The 16,420-nt window shown below is 48.6% G+C and overlaps 2 protein-coding genes across 5 annotated transcripts; one reads left to right on the top strand and one right to left on the bottom strand.

Annotated features, from left to right (window-relative positions):
- Positions 1-215: 215 nt before the first annotated feature.
- Positions 216-5,723, bottom strand: LOC115403928 (HMG box-containing protein 1-like). 3 transcript variants are annotated; one of them, XR_003933273.1, is made up of 14 exons: positions 4,846-5,502; positions 4,640-4,743; positions 3,760-3,867; positions 3,476-3,671; positions 3,231-3,378; positions 2,968-3,079; positions 2,755-2,855; positions 2,527-2,683; positions 2,300-2,444; positions 2,112-2,230; positions 1,857-2,040; positions 1,622-1,763; positions 1,284-1,470; positions 216-1,218 (listed from the first exon to the last, which is right to left on the bottom strand). XR_003933273.1 is itself a non-coding variant. In XM_030112992.1 (14 exons), the coding sequence occupies exons 1-13, from the start codon at positions 4,851-4,853 to the stop codon at positions 1,453-1,455; spliced, it is 1,542 nt and encodes a 513-aa protein (XP_029968852.1). In that variant the 5' UTR covers positions 4,854-5,506; the 3' UTR covers positions 216-1,218; positions 1,426-1,452. The 3 variants fall into 3 exon arrangements, 2 of the variants coding, with proteins under 2 accessions (XP_029968852.1, XP_029968853.1); XM_030112992.1 differs by having other exon boundaries at positions 1,426-1,470; positions 4,846-5,506; XM_030112993.1 differs by lacking the exons at positions 216-1,218; positions 4,846-5,502 and adding an exon at positions 5,704-5,723 and having other exon boundaries at positions 1,250-1,470.
- Positions 5,724-6,970: 1,247 nt separating this feature from the next.
- Positions 6,971-16,181, top strand: pik3cg (phosphatidylinositol-4,5-bisphosphate 3-kinase, catalytic subunit gamma). Of its 2 annotated transcripts, none has more exons than XM_030112990.1 (24): positions 6,971-7,115; positions 7,981-8,200; positions 8,273-8,444; positions 8,520-8,782; positions 8,893-8,979; positions 9,182-9,282; positions 9,455-9,624; positions 9,708-9,895; positions 9,979-10,086; positions 10,217-10,301; positions 10,369-10,795; positions 10,894-10,992; positions 11,076-11,211; positions 12,166-12,231; positions 12,602-12,745; positions 12,851-12,932; positions 13,081-13,184; positions 13,297-13,443; positions 13,517-13,607; positions 13,707-13,837; positions 14,211-14,322; positions 14,414-14,571; positions 14,662-14,743; positions 14,826-16,181. In XM_030112990.1, the coding sequence occupies exons 2-24, from the start codon at positions 7,988-7,990 to the stop codon at positions 15,023-15,025; spliced, it is 3,366 nt and encodes a 1,121-aa protein (XP_029968850.1). In that variant the 5' UTR covers positions 6,971-7,115; positions 7,981-7,987; the 3' UTR covers positions 15,026-16,181. The 2 variants fall into 2 exon arrangements, with proteins under 2 accessions (XP_029968850.1, XP_029968851.1); XM_030112991.1 differs by having other exon boundaries at positions 7,985-8,200.
- The last annotated feature ends 239 nt before the right edge of the window (positions 16,182-16,420 follow it).

Below are 16,420 nucleotides of genomic sequence, written 5' to 3' on the forward strand. Positions count from 1 at the left end.
TTTACACGCATATATATATATATAAAACTGTGTGGGGATCTATTTGATAATTTTAGCCTGGAAATATTGATCATGTTTATAGATTTACTGGGATGTTCGCTGATTCCTGTAGCAGCTTCGTGTTCTACACCTGGATCTCCAGCCACGCTCTGGCGCAGTGTGTCATCAAGCAACAACATTAAAGATTTGTTCATGGCAGAAACACCAGGCCACTCCACGTTTCTCATGCGTTTTATTGGGTTTTTTTTTTTTAACTACAGTTACACTGGATTGCATTGATTGACAAGACAAATAATCCAAAAGCATGAAAACCAAAAAAAAAAAAAAAAGATATTTTCTATAGATTCTTAATAATCATGACACTGGAGCGAGATAAAGTGTATATAGTGCATTAAGGATAAAACCTCGTTAAGCAGTGAGATTATGAGGAGGGGATAAAAAAAACACATCTGCACACACCTGCTTCAACAGTTCCCACAGACACACACACACACACACACACACACTCTGAGGACGCTCCAGAATAAAAGTCCTGGGTTTGAAATCGCCTTGATCCCTCGCTCTGCTGCTGATGGGCAGGTTTAAAGAGCAGTGCTGCCCTCGATATACAAGAACTGCGCAGTTTCCTGAGTCTGCTCTGGATCCTACGATGCTTCCGTCATGTAACATGTTTCCGTCTTCACGTCCACGTTAAGCTCTGTTTATATCTTGGTGCTTTGATTCAATGGCACGAGCTGTAATCGAAGCTAAAATGCTAAATTCTAAATATGCTCTGTTTAGCTGATCGTACTTGATCAATACAAATAATAATTCAATCGATATATTTAACTCTAGCATGAAAAATTCACAGACCACCTTCGACCAGGTGAAGAAATTAAAGGAACTGGGAGAAATAAAGGCTGACGTGAGGAAAACCGCGGCCCCGAAGATTATTTACTAAACTACATTATACATAAAAAGCAAAGTTAAAATATATATCATCTTCTGTGCAATAACACTGAGTCCAAATACAAGTAATACAGGCAATAAAATAAGTTGTGTATTTCATATAGAATTTTGGGAAAATAGCTACATTTCCTACTTTGGCTAAAACGCTACAGCACCACGACGTCCGCCGGCGTCAAGCATCCGGGGAGAAACCGACGTCCGTCAGGATCTCCGTGTTTTGTGTCTGTATCGTCGCTCTGGAAGGTCGGGTCTGACGCCTCGTTAGAATTCCTGGTAGAAAAATACGGATTTTTGTAGCACTTAAAAAAAAAAAAAAACAAAACACCACGGAGCACCTTTTTGGAAAGCGCCGACGTGAATCGCGCACGTCTGGGACGACACATGAAGTCGCACTGAGGTGCGGTATTACAAGATGCATAGATTTTTGTGTGGCTTCGGCACGTGCGTGTGTGTGTAAGTGTGTGTTTGCACTCCTACAGGCGCAGTCAGTCGTCCTCTTTTCTTCTAATTTCCCTGGCAGCCCTGCAGAACAGAAACACACTCAGCCGAGTTGTACACGATGGAAACTTGATGGGATGCTTGCAGTTACATGTCAGCGTGTGTGTGTGTGTGTGTGTGTGTGTGTGTGTGTGTGTGTGTGTGTGTGTGTGTGTGTGTGTGTGTGTGTGCTTACAGAGTTGGTTCTCTTGCGTTTCCAGCAGTCGGGGTTGAGTCTCTTCTGCTCCTCTGCCAGCGCTTTGGCCTGTAGCGTGAAAGTGCGCCGCTCCTCGCTTCGCATTTTCTTCCACCGCTCACCGAGCAGGACGCTGATCGCTCTGAAACACACACACACACACACACACACACACACACCTCACATCAGAGCACGGCACGCAGCCTGCCGCCCCGACGCGCACGCCAACACCCACCTGTTGTCTTTCCCCGGGTACATCTGCGTGTACTCCACCCGGAACTTCTTGGCGAACAGCATGAAGGCGTTCATGGGCCTCTTGCACTTGGCGGGCGTGGCGCCGCTGGCCGCCTGGACGCCGGGCTGCGGGCTTTTGGTGGACTTGCTGGGAGAGGCGCGGGAATGGCTGGGACTGTGTGTGTCTGTGGAGCGGAGGAGCGTTACTTTACTGTACAGATCTCCTGCACGCTCGTGCACGGGTCACTTCCTGCACCTCGTAGCGTGTCTCTGTCTGGAGAGGCGGCTCCCCCGCTGGACTGGGACGCCCGCCGCCGTCTGGCCATGCTGCTCAGCACGTAAACCGCCGACGAGTCCAGAGGAGTGAAGTCGTAACTGAGGGGGAGTCGCAGAGTATTAGCAGAATTCAGCGCTCACTCTGTTATCAGTTTGTTTTATTTTTACCTCTTGAACGTGTCGAAGACCAGCGAGTCGTCCGTCTGCTTGGCATCTCTGTGTCCCGGAGGAAGGCACACGTCTCCCACTTCCATTTCGTAGCACGGTATCCCATAATGCACCACGGTCAAGCTGGGGTAGAAAGACGACCACCCTGAGGAGCAGACGGAGCGCGGGGTGAGCGGACGATCGGGGCTGCAGGCTGTCATTCCTCTGCGTTCAGTCCTCGCTCAAACCTTTGTTCCTGACGTAGAAGGGATGGTCGAGCTGGCAGCGGGCGGTCAGGAGGCTGCTGCCGAACGCCCCGGGGTCAAAGGTCAACTGGAGGGCGGCCTGACCGGACAGCACGATTTCCGCGTGCTCCAGCAGCTTCAGCCCTTCAGAGGCGTAACTCTGAAGCAAAACAGCAGCGATTTAGTACCGAGGTTTTTCGTTTTGTGTACTTCTGCATGAGAACCACCTGCCTTTAGAGGTCTGGACTGCTCTTCACCGCCAGAGTCTTCCTCAACAGATTCCACGTCCTGCCACTTGACGTTCGACCCGCTGTGGAAACGCAGGCGAGTTCCTGAAACCAAAGAGTCACGGGACGTTAAAGAGAGAGTCGGGATAAAGCTGGAACACATCGGCTCTGTTTAATGTGGGACGTCAGACGTCTGAGTCCCTCTGCGTCTGTCCACCTTTGAGAAAGCAGTGCCATGCGGTGGGAGGGCAGGAGAAGCTCCAGCCCATGTCTTCCTCATCAGACAGGGAGGATCTGACCGACACTGCCGAGCCACATTCACTGCTCCTCTGCGGGAATATCAAGGAGTGGAGTGGTCAGTCGGGCCAACAGACCCCATTATCAGCAGGTCTGGACTCGAACCGAGCTACGCTGTCAGCCGCTCTCTGATTACAAATGACAGCAAGCAGGTTCAGAAACAGGACTGATTATGAGCGCTACCCTGCTGCGCCGGCGCTCCCTGCCGTGACCTCTGGCTGACGACACACTGCTGCCGGGAAGAGGAGCAGCAGGAGGAGGAGGAGGAGGAGGAGGACGAGCGTAGGAATGTAGATCTCGACTGCTGTTCTGGATGCAGAATGAAGAGGAGCTGGAAAACAAAAAAAAAAGGAATCACACAGTTATTTTCCTGTCGTTTGTCCCTGAAGCCCCTCAAATCATGCACAGACACACTGACGTCTCTCTACCTGTGAGGAGACTCCTGCAGCAGCGGACTCTGAGGTCCGGTGGCGATGTGAGCCAGCTGAGTCAGCCAGTGCGTGTCCGGAGGCGGCGGGCTGCGAGCGCGTCGCTCCTGGTGGGACACGCCCACCTCCACCTGGTAGACGGCTACTCCCATCGACTCGGCTTCCTCCCGAACCTCCTGGAGATCCGGGAGGTCATCTGGGAGACGAGGACAAGCAGGGAAGTTCAGCTGACACATGCACAGCCTGCAGCTGGGTGTGTGTGTGTGTGTGTGTGTCCTTCGCACCATATTCCATGTAAGTGTCACTGGTGGGGAAGCCGGGCGAGGAGGGGAAGTGTTCGTCACAGCGGAGCGGGTCATGTGGTTGGTGTCCATCTGCATCCATCATCACTTCTGAAGGTGAGAAAGACGGCAGGAGATCACAAGGTGAGCAGCACGGGAGCACGACTCAATTTGATTTATAACGTTCTCAAATACAGAACATGTCTCATTTGTTTGTATTTTCTTTGAAGGCTGACAGTTTGCAATAATAAAACCAGGTTTGTGATTAAATTGTAAAGAAAGTTTCATACAAGAATTCAAACTTATCTAACTTTTAACCTTTTGACGCAGAACATGGGTCCAAAGTGACCCGACTGAGTTTATTGTGAATTTTCTATATTAAGAATTTCCAGATTTTCCTCTATTAACTTGTTTTATTCATATGTGCTCTTTTTAATTTGACACTGACAGTCTGGTTAAATGATCATGTTATCTATTATCAGTGGTAAGACATGATAAAAATACAAACATGATTCAACAGTTAAATCTATAGTTTTTAGGTTAAAAATACAGCTTAAGTAATTTTTTTGAAGCATTATTTTTATAGTTTGAATTAATTCAATTCTATATAACACATATAAAGTTTATAAAGTCAGTTAAATAGTTAAAAGTTTCACACAAGTTAAACTTGCATAACCTTTAAGGTGCTTTGTGGCTTCTGGAATGAACTATTTCTGCCTGACTCAGTATTATTACGGTGTGGTGATCACAGTTTCAACATGAACAACCACAAGCTGGAGGAGTGGTGTGTGAAGGCTACATTTTTCAGTGTGTGCTGCCAACCTGTCCCAGTCCTCATTCACCTGGAGACACAGCAGAGAATCAGAGGAGTGCTGGAGGTTACCTGTGTGATCAGACTGAGGCTCAGGCTCCTGCATGCTGACACCCTGAGGCTTGTTTGACTGCACAGGTGGAGTCACCACCTCCCACACCATGATGTCCAAGTCACTGGAACACACACACAGACAGGGGATTTGGACCAGATGTCGCCGTGTTTACCATTTTGTTTCCCTCAATAATTCAGAGTGCACGAGCCAGAGTGCTGCTAACCTGTGCATCTGCTCGTGTGGTGTCACCCACCCTCACCCTGACACACAGAAACTCAACCCTGCTGTCAGTCAGCTGTAATGTATAGGCTATAAATGGTCGGGGTGACATGGGGTAACGCAGGAGTTTACTCCATTACATCACAGCAGCACCAAGGTTAGTTTCCTCTGCCTCCCCTCAGCGTCTGACCATAAAATGTTGCTTTAACAAGGCGAAATGCTCCCGATCTGAATTGTTACACAATAAAAACGACACGTTTCACTCCGATCGGGTTCGTAATTATCTCGTCATGTGACTGCGTCTTGTTTATAAACTTTGGGATCCTGCGCGCATGCGCACTGAGGGCCCATTCATTCAACACAGAGAAGGGTAAATACTGTGGAAGTGAGCGATCAAAACGAGACGAATAAGACGCGGAATTGCCCGCAAATCACGAAGCCGAGTCCCGTCACGTCGCCGACACACGACAGCCGTCACCGACCCGAAGATTCCCACCGTCTGGACAACTTCAGACGAAGCGCTGTGAACAAAGTGTCGCCATAAACGTCGACAAAAACACAAATAAAATCGATTCTAAAGACACAACGCCGTCGCGGGTGAGATTTTGGGAGTGGAACTGTCATTATTTCGTTGAAAATAGTCGAGCAGTCCCATTGCGCAAAACGCTACAACAAAACAACAATGAAGCTTTACGCAGCGATCTGCCAGACGGCACACAAACCGCCCGAAATACACACTGACAGCTTATTCCTGTCACTCGTATCACTAACACAAGGGAAAACCAACAAATCTGTAAAGTCGTGAGTCAATTTCGACGCTTTTAAACGCTCGAACGAATTCAATGAACTTTTCGCAACTCACCAAAACAGTCGCCTTGTACGGAAAAGGGGGGAGGGATGAACAGAATTTCCCGAACGATGTGATTGGTCAAGGCTGACGTCAATCAAAGAATTCTCGTCTTTTCATTGGCCAGTTAAGAGCGAGTGCACTCCCTTCATTATCATCGCCACAACAATAAAACTCTGGGTGGGTTGACATGATAGAGAAACCATGAACAGGGCTCTGTGTGACTTCTCTGAATGCGTTTCTGTTTCTTTACGAAGGATAGGGAAGAAATCAAACGTTACTCAAGCCTTAATTCCCTTTTAATGAATACCAAACAATCTTGAGCAACATAAAACCTCTCAACTCAGTCACTGCATCAGTTTCGAGTAAATTATCTTTATAACATGTTAGTTTCTATTTTGCTCAAGCTTCAAATACAGTGTTTTGTGTAATCATTTAGCTATTAATCCTATATTCATAGAAGAGCAAGCTAAATGAAGCATTGGTGTCAAACACCAGGATCCGGAGATTGGTTTAAATAATTATTAAAATTAAAAAAAAATAATTAAACATTGATTGAGATTGATTGCGAGATTGATTACCTTTTTATTGGCAAAGTTATATTTGTCTTCAATACAAACTGTAGTCACTGAAGACTGAAGAAAACTGGCAGTATTTAAAACAAGCTGCTCTACTGACATCAGCTTGAAGTAGAGCTGGATTGAAGTACATTAAGAACATGAATTAAAAAAGGAAATTTATGATTCTTTGTATTTTGTTTTGAGTTTGAGTCTTTGTTTTTATCAACTAAGCAGGCTTAAGATTTGTAGTTGTCATTGCCATTGATCTTACTGGTCTGGCAGAGATTAAGAATTTCCCTTGCAGTTTTATAGAAGTAGTTCCATTCTATTCTATTCTATTCTATTCTATTCTATTCTATTCTATTCTATTCTATTCTATTCTATTCTATTGCTATCTATATGAAGTTTTAGTAATACAGTAAATGGCCACTAGAGGGCGGTAAATCATCAAGTTCAACATGATAATATAGTCTAACCGGAAGTGGTTGTTATATAATCACAATTAAGCTGTCATAAATAATAATTAAATACAGCTAACATGTTTGAAATTACTGGAATATTACTTTAAATTTATCAATGTAAGAAACTGTCTTTCTTCACAATTTTTAAAGTATCATATTTTCCATTCCAATGCCAAAGCGATATTTTACTTTGAAGGATACCGGAAGAGATTTCGTTGTTTTCAACAGGAAAAAGTTACTTTTAATTTGTGAAACTTTCAGACGAGAAACGCCGCATTTCCTTTCATCCAGGCTTTGTGTATAAGCTTCTGGACTATATTTTAACTCTTGTTTATCCTCGTAAACAAGCATAGATGCCTGAACTTTCGCCGCGGGCCGTCGGTTCTGTCGCCGTCCGCGTCCATTGGTGAGTCACCGACCAAACGTAAAGTTTTATTGAGCTGACGCCTCCAGTCAGGGTTTATTATTACGAGGGCGGCTGTACCGTTACTTTACAGGGGAACCCGGTTCGTCCGCGCTTGCTGTCTTAAAATATTATAACTGGGAGTTTCAGTAGTTGCATTTCAGAGTTAATTCAGAGCTAAATGTGTTGAAAAGGGCAGATTGTTTCTGCTTCCTGCTTTTCAAAGCTTCCTCTGCTGAAATAAGCAGAAGGGAAACCCCACACGTTTAATCCTGTGACTACAGAACACACTCGGATTCTTTGAAAAGTTATTGATCAGCGTTTTTTCGTTTGTTTTTGCACATAAAACACCCAAAAGGCAGCACATAGGAGGTGTTCAGGAAGTGTTCAGCGGATGGAGAGTTATAACCAATGTCTTATTGTTAAATTAATGATTTACTTTCCCCAAAAGTAATGTAGTTTTAATATTTTAATCTGTTAAAATAATCAGTGTGGGTTTGATCACATTGTTTGAACACTTAAAAGTGTTTTTTTTTTATTTGGAAGCAGCCTTGACAGATCACCAGTTTATCACACAACCACTACTGAAAATGACCACAGTCTTCACAGGAAGCCAATTTTCATGATCCTTTCTGGTGCGAAATACAGTAAAATGTCCAGAAAACTCCTTTAACTGTTGCATTCTGCATGTTTTTATAAAGTCAAACTTTGTAGTTTTGACAGTTTTTTTCCTCTTGATGTGAGGAATGTATTTTTGTCACACGTGCACTTCCTCTAGTTGTAAGTTTCCAGCGGGCAGACTGAGCCGAACACGCCGGCTTTTTGTTGACCCGCCGTTTCATTTGCATTCTGTCTCCTCCTGCGTAAGCTAGGCGATGGACAGGCAGCAGATGCAGGTGAGCGACGAAGAGCCAGAAGTCCTGCGACAAGAGAGCCGGAGGAGGAGGAGAAAGAAGGCCATCACCTCGTCGTCCTGCGCCTCCATGGATCAGATCACGGTGGAGTTCATCCTGCCCACCGCCACGCGGGGGGGAAACGCTCCTGACACCCTGCAGCTGGAAGTGGCCGGAAACTGGACCGTAGAACAGGTTTGTGGAAATGATTCCCGCGCTGGGTCTTTATTATTTCAGTGTGTGGATGAAACACTGTTTGTTCCTCAGGTGAAAGCTCAGGTGTGGCTGAAGGCGGTGACGCTGAACCTCTGTCCGGACTTCTACCAGAGGTTTTCCCCAGACCACTGCATGCTGCTGTACCAGAAGAAAGGAAACATTTGCGAGATCTACGACAAACACCAAGTCTTCCAGACGCTGGATTGCATTCGCTACTGGAAAGGTAGACCCACTGTCATTAATCAGACTTTACTGATGTTTTTTGATGGTGTAAAACATCCTCCGTGTTCTTAAAAAGCCCTGAAGAAAGATGTGGGGCGGATCCAGCTCGTACCCCGCCCGCAGCCGTCGGACGAGTCCGTGCACTACCAGCGCCACCTCAACTACTTGATCGGCTACGACGTGACGGACGTCAGCAACGTCCACGACGACGAGCTGGAGTTCACGCGCAGGAAGCTGCTGACGCCCCGGCGCATCGAGCTGCTGGACCGGGACCCCAAGCTGTACTCCATGGACCCCTGGGTGACCCGCAAGCCGGTGCCTGAGCACCTCCTGACCAAGGCATGTGTCTGGAAACGCTTATGTATAGTAGATCACGCTACACAAGTCGGCGCTTTAATTGGAAAATCAACAAAAAGTGAAATTGACAGTGTTTTTGTTTGTTTCTTTAGGTTAACAACGGTCACATTCTGCTTGTGATCCACGTCGGCACAGCCAGCCAGACCATCAAGGTCTCCATCGACGACACTCCGTCACAGGTACGCAGGTCAAAGGTTGTTCTTTTAATGGAAAATCAAGTCAGGGAATTTGGAAAATAAAGCAATGCCATCAAATGCTAAAGACGGCTAAAACCTAAGAATTAAAATGCAGAAAATGTTAAAGCGATCAAAACCTTTGCATCTCTTCTTTTTGCCTTTCAACCACTGCAACCTTTTCTCTCTCTTTTCCTCTTTTTTTCAGGTGTTGTCGAGCTTCTTCACCAAGATGACCAACAAAAGAGTGTTGCTGGGCATCGCTGAGGACCAGTGCGAGGCAGACTTTGTCCTGCGTGTGTGTGGCAGGTACGGCATCGATCACACCCACGCTGCTCGCACACTCGTAGGAAGTGAGATCCGGTTTACAGTCATGTCGGCGGTTTTCTTTGCTAATTTCACTTGGCTGAAGAAAGGGAAGCAGACCTTTTTCCTGTCATAGGATTTAAATGAAGACTCTATATTTGCTCCTCCTGTGCAGAGAGGAATACCTGTATGGAGAGAAACCTCTTCAGAACTTCAACTGGATCCGTCAGTGCCTAAAGAACGGGGAGGAGATCCACCTGGTTCTGGAGGCGCCTCCTGATCCCGACCTGGATCAAGTGCAGAAGGAGGACTGGGCCCAGGTCGATGACTGCACCGGAGTGGCAGGTATCCGTTTAACGCCCGAGTGCTGAGTGTAAACCGGAGAATATTCATTCAACCTTCCTAACTCTCCTCCCCGTCCTTCACAGGAACCCACGAGCAGCTGACCATCGACGAGAAGGACCACGAGCGAGTCTTCACCATCTCCATGTGGGACTGCAACAGGAGGTTCAGAGTCAAGGTGCTGGGCATCGACATCCCGTCTCTCCCCAAAGTGCCGGAGTTCATCGTCTACATAGAGGCCAGCATCTTCCACGGCCAGCAGCTTCTAGCGCAGGTGATGGTTACCATGACAACTCACGATGCTTTCTGTGCAGTTTGTAGAAAACAGGATGAAAATATAAAAACATTTTCTCTCAGGAGAGGACGACCTCCAAAACGTTCAACGAAGAAGTGTTGTGGAACTGCTGGTTGGAGTTCGGCATAAAGATCAAGGACCTGCCGAAAGGAGCTCGGCTCAACCTCCAGGTAAACGGTTTCGCTCGGAGCTGGAGGAGTTTTTATCTTTCTATTGAGTGGAAAACATCTCCAGTAATGTCTTGTTGTGGGAACGGCTCATTCAATAAACAACAGCTGATGGCCGGGCGCTGTGTTCCAGGTAATCTGTGGGAAGCAGCCCCAGACTCCAAACTCCAAATCGGGATCGTATCAGGACAGTCCTGCAGGAAGTGGAACCCTGGAAGGTAAAGTCCGGCCGGGCTCCACCAGCCGGTATTTCCAGCAGCTTCACTCCATGCGTGCACCTTTCAGGGAAGACCAAGAGCCGCCTCCTGTACTACGTCAACCTGCTGCTGGTGGACCACCGCTCGCTGCTCCGCCAGGGCGAGTACATCCTCCACATGTGGAAGATGCCCGAGAAGAGCGACGAGAGCAGCAGCAGCATCAACGCCGACAAGCTGACGTCGGCCACCAACCCGGACAAGGCGTCCTCCATGGCCGTCGCCATCCTGCTGGACAAGTACTGCTACCCGGTGGTGCTGCCCAAGAGCCGGGAGGGCGGGCGGGACGGCGGCGGCGGCGAGGAGGCGGAGGGAGGCGACAGAGGTCAGAGGGAGATGCCCAACCACCTGAAGAAGCAGTTCGAGGCCATCGTGAGGACCGACCCGCTGCACCCGCTCAGCCCCGAGGACAAGGAGCTGCTGTGGCACTTCAGGCACGAGTGCATGCGCGACCCCAGGTCAGCAGCGTCCTGAAAGCCAAACGGACACGATTATCGACTAACACTCTCTGCAGCTGCTGTTCTGATTGGTTATGTCTTGATTTTCTCGTCCCCAGAGCTTACCCGAAGCTGCTGGGCTCGGTGTGGTGGGGCAAGCAGGAGGACGTCCTCGCCACGCACCGCCTGCTGGACCGCAGCAGCGCCTGGGACACCAGGTAACAGCGGCCGCCACGCTCCCCCTGACCCCTCCAGAGACTCACAGCGGGGGGGCTAAACCGTGCCGTCTCCCCGTCCTCAGCGGTCTGGACGTGGGTCTGGCCATGCAGCTGCTGGACTGCCACTACTCCGACGCTCAGGTCCGCTCCATGGCCGTGAGGAAGCTGGAGACGCTGGAGGACGACGACGTGCTCCGATACCTGCTGCAGCTGGTCCAGGTGTGTCTGCAGCGCCCTTCACTGTCGGTTTATTTAATCTGATGCATTACATTCCACACATTTACACAGCAATAGAGAAGCTTTGAAATGTTTACCAGTTTTACTTATTGATGCATAAAACCCTCGAAAGCCTCTCAGTGAAAACAGCCATTGTGCATCATGAAAACTCCTGTTGGTGCTTATCGGAGGTCATATAAAGTGACTCCTTTCATCAGCGCTGTAACGCTCCCTGAGCTGACCGACAGACGCAGCCTGCGTGTTTACATAATGATGACTTTGCATCAGCGAAGCTAACAAAGGCCTCTTTGGTGGAACAGGAAGCGGAGCCGTTATCGAAGGCCGTAATTCCAGTTTCATTTGCATGTCATGCCTTCACACTGCTGCCTTTTAACTTCTGATCTTCACTGGAAGAGTTTGGATGACATCCCATTTTTCTGGGAATTGCTTGAGCCTCCACACACCTCCGACCGGTGCAGTCGCTTTCCGTGACCTCTGGCCTGCAGCCGTGCGCGAGCTGAATGAGCTCTGTGTTTTCACACATGGGCCTGGTCGACTCTCTTTACGTTCGCGTCATTTGACTTCGCCGCAGCCTCCAGTCTGTTCCAGTCAACCTGTGAGGTCTCGGGAAAAATCGAATATCAGCCATTTACGACCCGAGGGTCACAGACGGCGGAGCTAATCTCAGCTGACCTGTTTATTAGCTGACCCTGACCCTGTGGATGAGGGACAATGACAAACACAAACACTCCCATTCACAATTATCGGCAATTTAGAGTCAGCAGATGCCTGGTTTTGGGAGAAAACCAAGAAAAACTCAAACCCCCGGCCTTAAAGCGGGGATTTTCTTGCTGTGAGGTGATTTGTTTTAATCACTTTGCACTGTGTGTGTGTGTGTCTCTGTGTGTGTGTGTGTGTGTGTGTGTGTGTGTGTGTGTGTGTGTGTGTGTCTCGCAGGCAGTGAAGTTTGAGCCGTACCACGATAGCGCTCTCGTCAGGTTCCTGCTGAAAAGAGCTCTGAGGGTAAGAACAAGACAAGTGATGTGTGTGTGTGTGTGTGTGTGTGTGTGTGTGTGTGTGTGTTTCTACATGTTTGTTTTATCAGAGATGAAAAAATGAAATGGAACTGTAGTTTAAACATGATATCGAGGCTCCTTTATATTTATTAATTTTTGATATTTTTCCCAAATTAAAACCTTATTCTTACTTTTAGACTTTCATATCAGTTCATTAAAGCATGGCGGAGGAATCCTTATGACTTAAGGGCTGCATCGTTGATTCATAAAAGAGATAACCTCATTGTTTATCTGCTTTCTCCTTTAACCGTACGCATGTGGACGATCCCTGACGTCCAACCTGAATTAAAATCAGAAATGTCTTTCCTGTCGCGCAGAGCAAGCGAATCGGCCACTTCCTCTTCTGGTTCCTGCGCAGCGAGATCGCCCAGTCCATGCACTACCAGCAGCGGTACGCCGTCCTGCTGGAGGCCTACCTGCGCGGCTGCGGCGGCGCCATGCTGCTGGACTTCAGGAAGCAGGTCACAGTCACCGGCGAATACAAAAAACACCAACGATCAGTATCGGTTTAAGCCTTTTTATGATTTCCTGGATTTAAAAAGTGAACGGACGTTGATGCTGTCCAGGTGGAGATGACCGAGGCTCTGCAGAAAGTCACCCGCGAGGTCAAGACCATGTCCGCTGAGAAATACGACGTGACGGCGCAAGGTGAGGACGAGGATGGCGTCTGCTCCCGGGACGAGCCGCGTGGTGTGTGTTCAGTCAGAGCTGGGCTGAAGCGGCGTCTGTGTGTGTGTGTGTGTGTGTGTGTGTGTGTGTGTGTGTGTGTGTGTGTGTGTGTGTGTGTGTGTGTCAGTGGTGTTTCAGCTGCGCCAGAAGCTGGAGACGCTGCAGTTATCCGGCCTGCCGCAGAGCTTCAGAGTCCCTTATGATCCGGGCCTGAGAGCTGGAGCGCTGATGGTGAGGACACACACACACACACACACACACACACACACACACACACACACACACACACACACACACACACTGCAGGTGAACAAACTTTTGACCGACCTCCCCGCTGTGGCAGATCGAGCAGTGCAAGGTGATGGCGTCCAAAAAGAAGCCGCTGTGGCTGCAGTTCAAGCGGGCCGACGCCACCACGCTGTCCAAAGACCCCATCGGCATCATCTTCAAGGACGGAGACGACCTCCGGCAGGACATGCTCATCCTGCAGGTCAGCCGCCGCAGCAGCAACGGAGGAAAAAGCCCCCCCACCTTCCTCTCATCACTCATTGATGTATCTCCAGATCCTGCTGATCATGGAGTCGATCTGGGAGACGGAGTCGCTGGATCTCTGCCTGCTGCCGTACGGCTGCATCTCCACCGGCAACCGCATCGGTCAGTGGCCGTCCGGGACAGCCGGTCCTCCTGGTGATGTCCGAACCGACGCCCCCCCCGAGCTTCTGTCCTCCTTCCTTCTCTCTTTCCTCCGTCCAGGGATGATCGAGATCGTGAAGGACGCCACCACCATCGCCAACATCCAGCAGAGCGTGGTGGGAAGCACCGGAGCCTTTAAGGATGAAATCCTCTACCAGTGGCTGCGGGACAAGTGTGCCAGTGAGGACAAGGTATGACACACACACACACACACACACACACACACACACACACACACACACACACACACGACGTCACCGTTTTCATGTGAATTCGCTTGCAGCAGCTGTTTGTGTTTGTGACGTTAGAGGAAACAGCGAAGCGACAGACAGTGACAGGAAGGAAGCGACCGCAGGAAGGCTTCCCGTCACGACGGTCCTCGCAAACATTGCAGCTCACACACCTGCCCCTGCGTCTTCTCACACTCTTTCAGCCTTTTTTGTGTTTTAGAAAAATGCCCCACATTTGTCTCTTTACATGACTGAAGCTGGAGGGTTTCAGCTCATCTGGTTTAAAGAGAGCAGAGTGTTCAGATTTAAAGGCCGTCCGTCTCCTCCCGCCCAGTTCCAGCAGGCGGTGGAGCGCTTCCTGTACTCCTGCGGCGGTTACTGCGTGGCCACCTACGTCCTGGGCATCGGAGACCGCCACAACGACAACATCATGATCACCGAGTCCGGTAAGCGCCTCGGCGGGAGAGGCGGCGCCGCCGTGCGGAGGAAGCGCCTCCTGAACGCCCTCTCCCCCCCCCCGCTTCCTTCCCCCGACAGGGAACCTCTTCCACATCGACTTCGGCCACATCCTGGGAAATTACAAGAGCTTCATGGGAATCAGCAAGGAGTGGGTTCCCTTCGTGCTCACGCCGGACTTCCTGTACGTCATGGGAACGTCGGGGAAGAGAAGCAGCCCCCACTTCCAGAAGTTCCAGGTGCAGAAAGAGAGGATGGGGGAGGGGCTTTGATAAATCACACTGTAGTGACCGTGTGTGTGTGTGTGTAACATCCCTCCTCTGTGTCAGGACGTGTGTGTGAAGGCTTACCTCGCCCTGCGGCATCACACCAACCTGCTCATCATCCTCTTCTCCATGATGCTGATGACGGGTAACCCGACAGTCGCCGCTGCTTTTTCCCCCGAAACAGAGTGTTTTTTTTTTTTATTTTAAACGTTCCGTTCTCTCGACAGGCATGCCGCAGCTGACCAGCAAGGAGGACATCGAGTACATCCGCGAGGCGCTGACCGTGGGCCGCAGCGAGGACGAGGCGCAGCGCCACCTGCTGGACCAGATCGAGATCTGCAGGGAGAAAGGCTGGATGGTTCAGATCAACTGGTTCGTCCACCTGGTGCTGGGCATCAAGCAGGGCGTGGAGAAGCGCTCCACCTAGGACGGGTCAGGACTCACCCAGGCCCTCCTTACAAACATCTTTTCTGCATTTTTAGACTCCGCGTAAGCGGATGTTCAAAACTCAACAGTTTTCGTCTTAAACCTTATTTTAAGTTTTAACGGTCACGGCGACGAGCTCGGTGCAAGTTTCTCTTTCATACTTTCGGTCATTTTTCCAGTCCGTGCAATCAGAACGTTGCGCACTTTGTGAAATCCGGCTGCAGGGAGCTGTGAATCGTGGTCCGGCACATTTCAAACGACTGACCAAGTTAGATCCCGTCCTCAGCCAGAGCTTTTGTCTTCTCTTGATGTTTTATCGGTGCAATCTGCGTCTCAGCTCGTGGCTCAGCTGGATTTCAGGTTTCCAGAGGAACATTCTGTACCTGACTGAACTCCAGATTCACATTATTGAGCTGTCAAATAGTTTTATTCGTCAGTCCAGCTTCCGTCGTCACTACTGCTTGGCAGAGTCACTCTCCGAATGGAGACTCTTAATTTAAAAGCATAAAGCACTTAGAGTGGATGTGATTGGTTCAGTTCAAGTCATTGATCGTATCAGCGCAAACTCTTTGAGTCATGGACTGTCTGCCATTAAATTAACAAAAGGGAAGTTGTGCACACTTAAATATATTAGATCAGGGGCTCCAATGCAGCCTTTCAAAATACCAAACAAATGGTAAGAATTCCAAACTAAATAAATGATTTTTTTTTTTTTTTTGGACATTTCACTTTATTTTGTTTGGCTTTGTAAAAATAGAGTCATTTTCTTTTCGTATACTCGAAGACTTGAAGTACACGGATGAATTAAAACCCAGTGTGTGTAAATCCAACTTGCACTGTAAACCTTGTAGTTTTTACTCAGGAAACTGCCACAACTGGGACCCGATCTGGATTTATTAAATCTAAAGTGATTAACTTATATTCGATCATTTGCTTTAACTTTGGGCTCAGTTGCTGTTTTTATTAATGTGACCAAGTCGAACAGCCAGTCCAGACAATCATGGGGGTTTTATCATCGTTTAACAGGAGCAGGACCTTGTTTCTGTAGAGAACTGGATCTTTGTTTACATTTGTATTTAAAAAAAAAAGAGAGAAAGGAAAGGAGGTGGCTTCACGGCGAGGAAACGCTTCCCTCTTTACTTCATTTCCATTCGGTGGCTGAAAAATTGATCCTACTGTAAGAAGTCGAGCATATCTTCCAACGTGTTGTTATCCATCGTTGTATTTGCACTGATTTTATTTTATTTCTTAATGAATTCTGAATTTGTGAAACTACTGCGCGGCGAGCGACGTTTAGCCGCTCGTACGGGACGAGAGACGACATCCTGAAGTGCAACATCTCTCCACAGAAGCTTACTCAGAGTAATATATGAACCGATCTCGTGTTTGTTCGATC

The sequence above is a fragment of the Salarias fasciatus genome, chromosome 17 (genome assembly GCF_902148845.1).
Source record: "Salarias fasciatus chromosome 17, fSalaFa1.1, whole genome shotgun sequence".
NCBI lineage: Eukaryota > Metazoa > Chordata > Actinopteri > Blenniiformes > Blenniidae > Salarias > Salarias fasciatus.

What these genes read in the sequence shown, in the direction of transcription:
- LOC115403928 (XM_030112992.1), bottom strand. An exon ending in TGACACTTACATGGAATATG is followed by an intron (nt 3,672 to 3,759) that starts GTGCGAAGGACA and finishes CTCGTCTCCCAG; the next exon opens with ATGACCTCCCGGATCTCCAG. An exon ending in AGCAGTCCAGACCTCTAAAG is followed by an intron (nt 2,684 to 2,754) that starts GCAGGTGGTTCT and finishes GTTTTGCTTCAG; the next exon opens with AGTTACGCCTCTGAAGGGCT.
- pik3cg (XM_030112990.1), top strand. Translation starts at nt 7,988, where the DNA reads ATGGACAGGCAGCAGATGCAGGTGAGCGACGAAGAGCCAGAAGTCCTG. An exon ending in CTCCACCGGCAACCGCATCG is followed by an intron (nt 13,608 to 13,706) that starts GTCAGTGGCCGT and finishes TCCTCCGTCCAG; the next exon opens with GGATGATCGAGATCGTGAAG. An exon ending in AGTGTGCCAGTGAGGACAAG is followed by an intron (nt 13,838 to 14,210) that starts GTATGACACACA and finishes CCTCCCGCCCAG; the next exon opens with TTCCAGCAGGCGGTGGAGCG.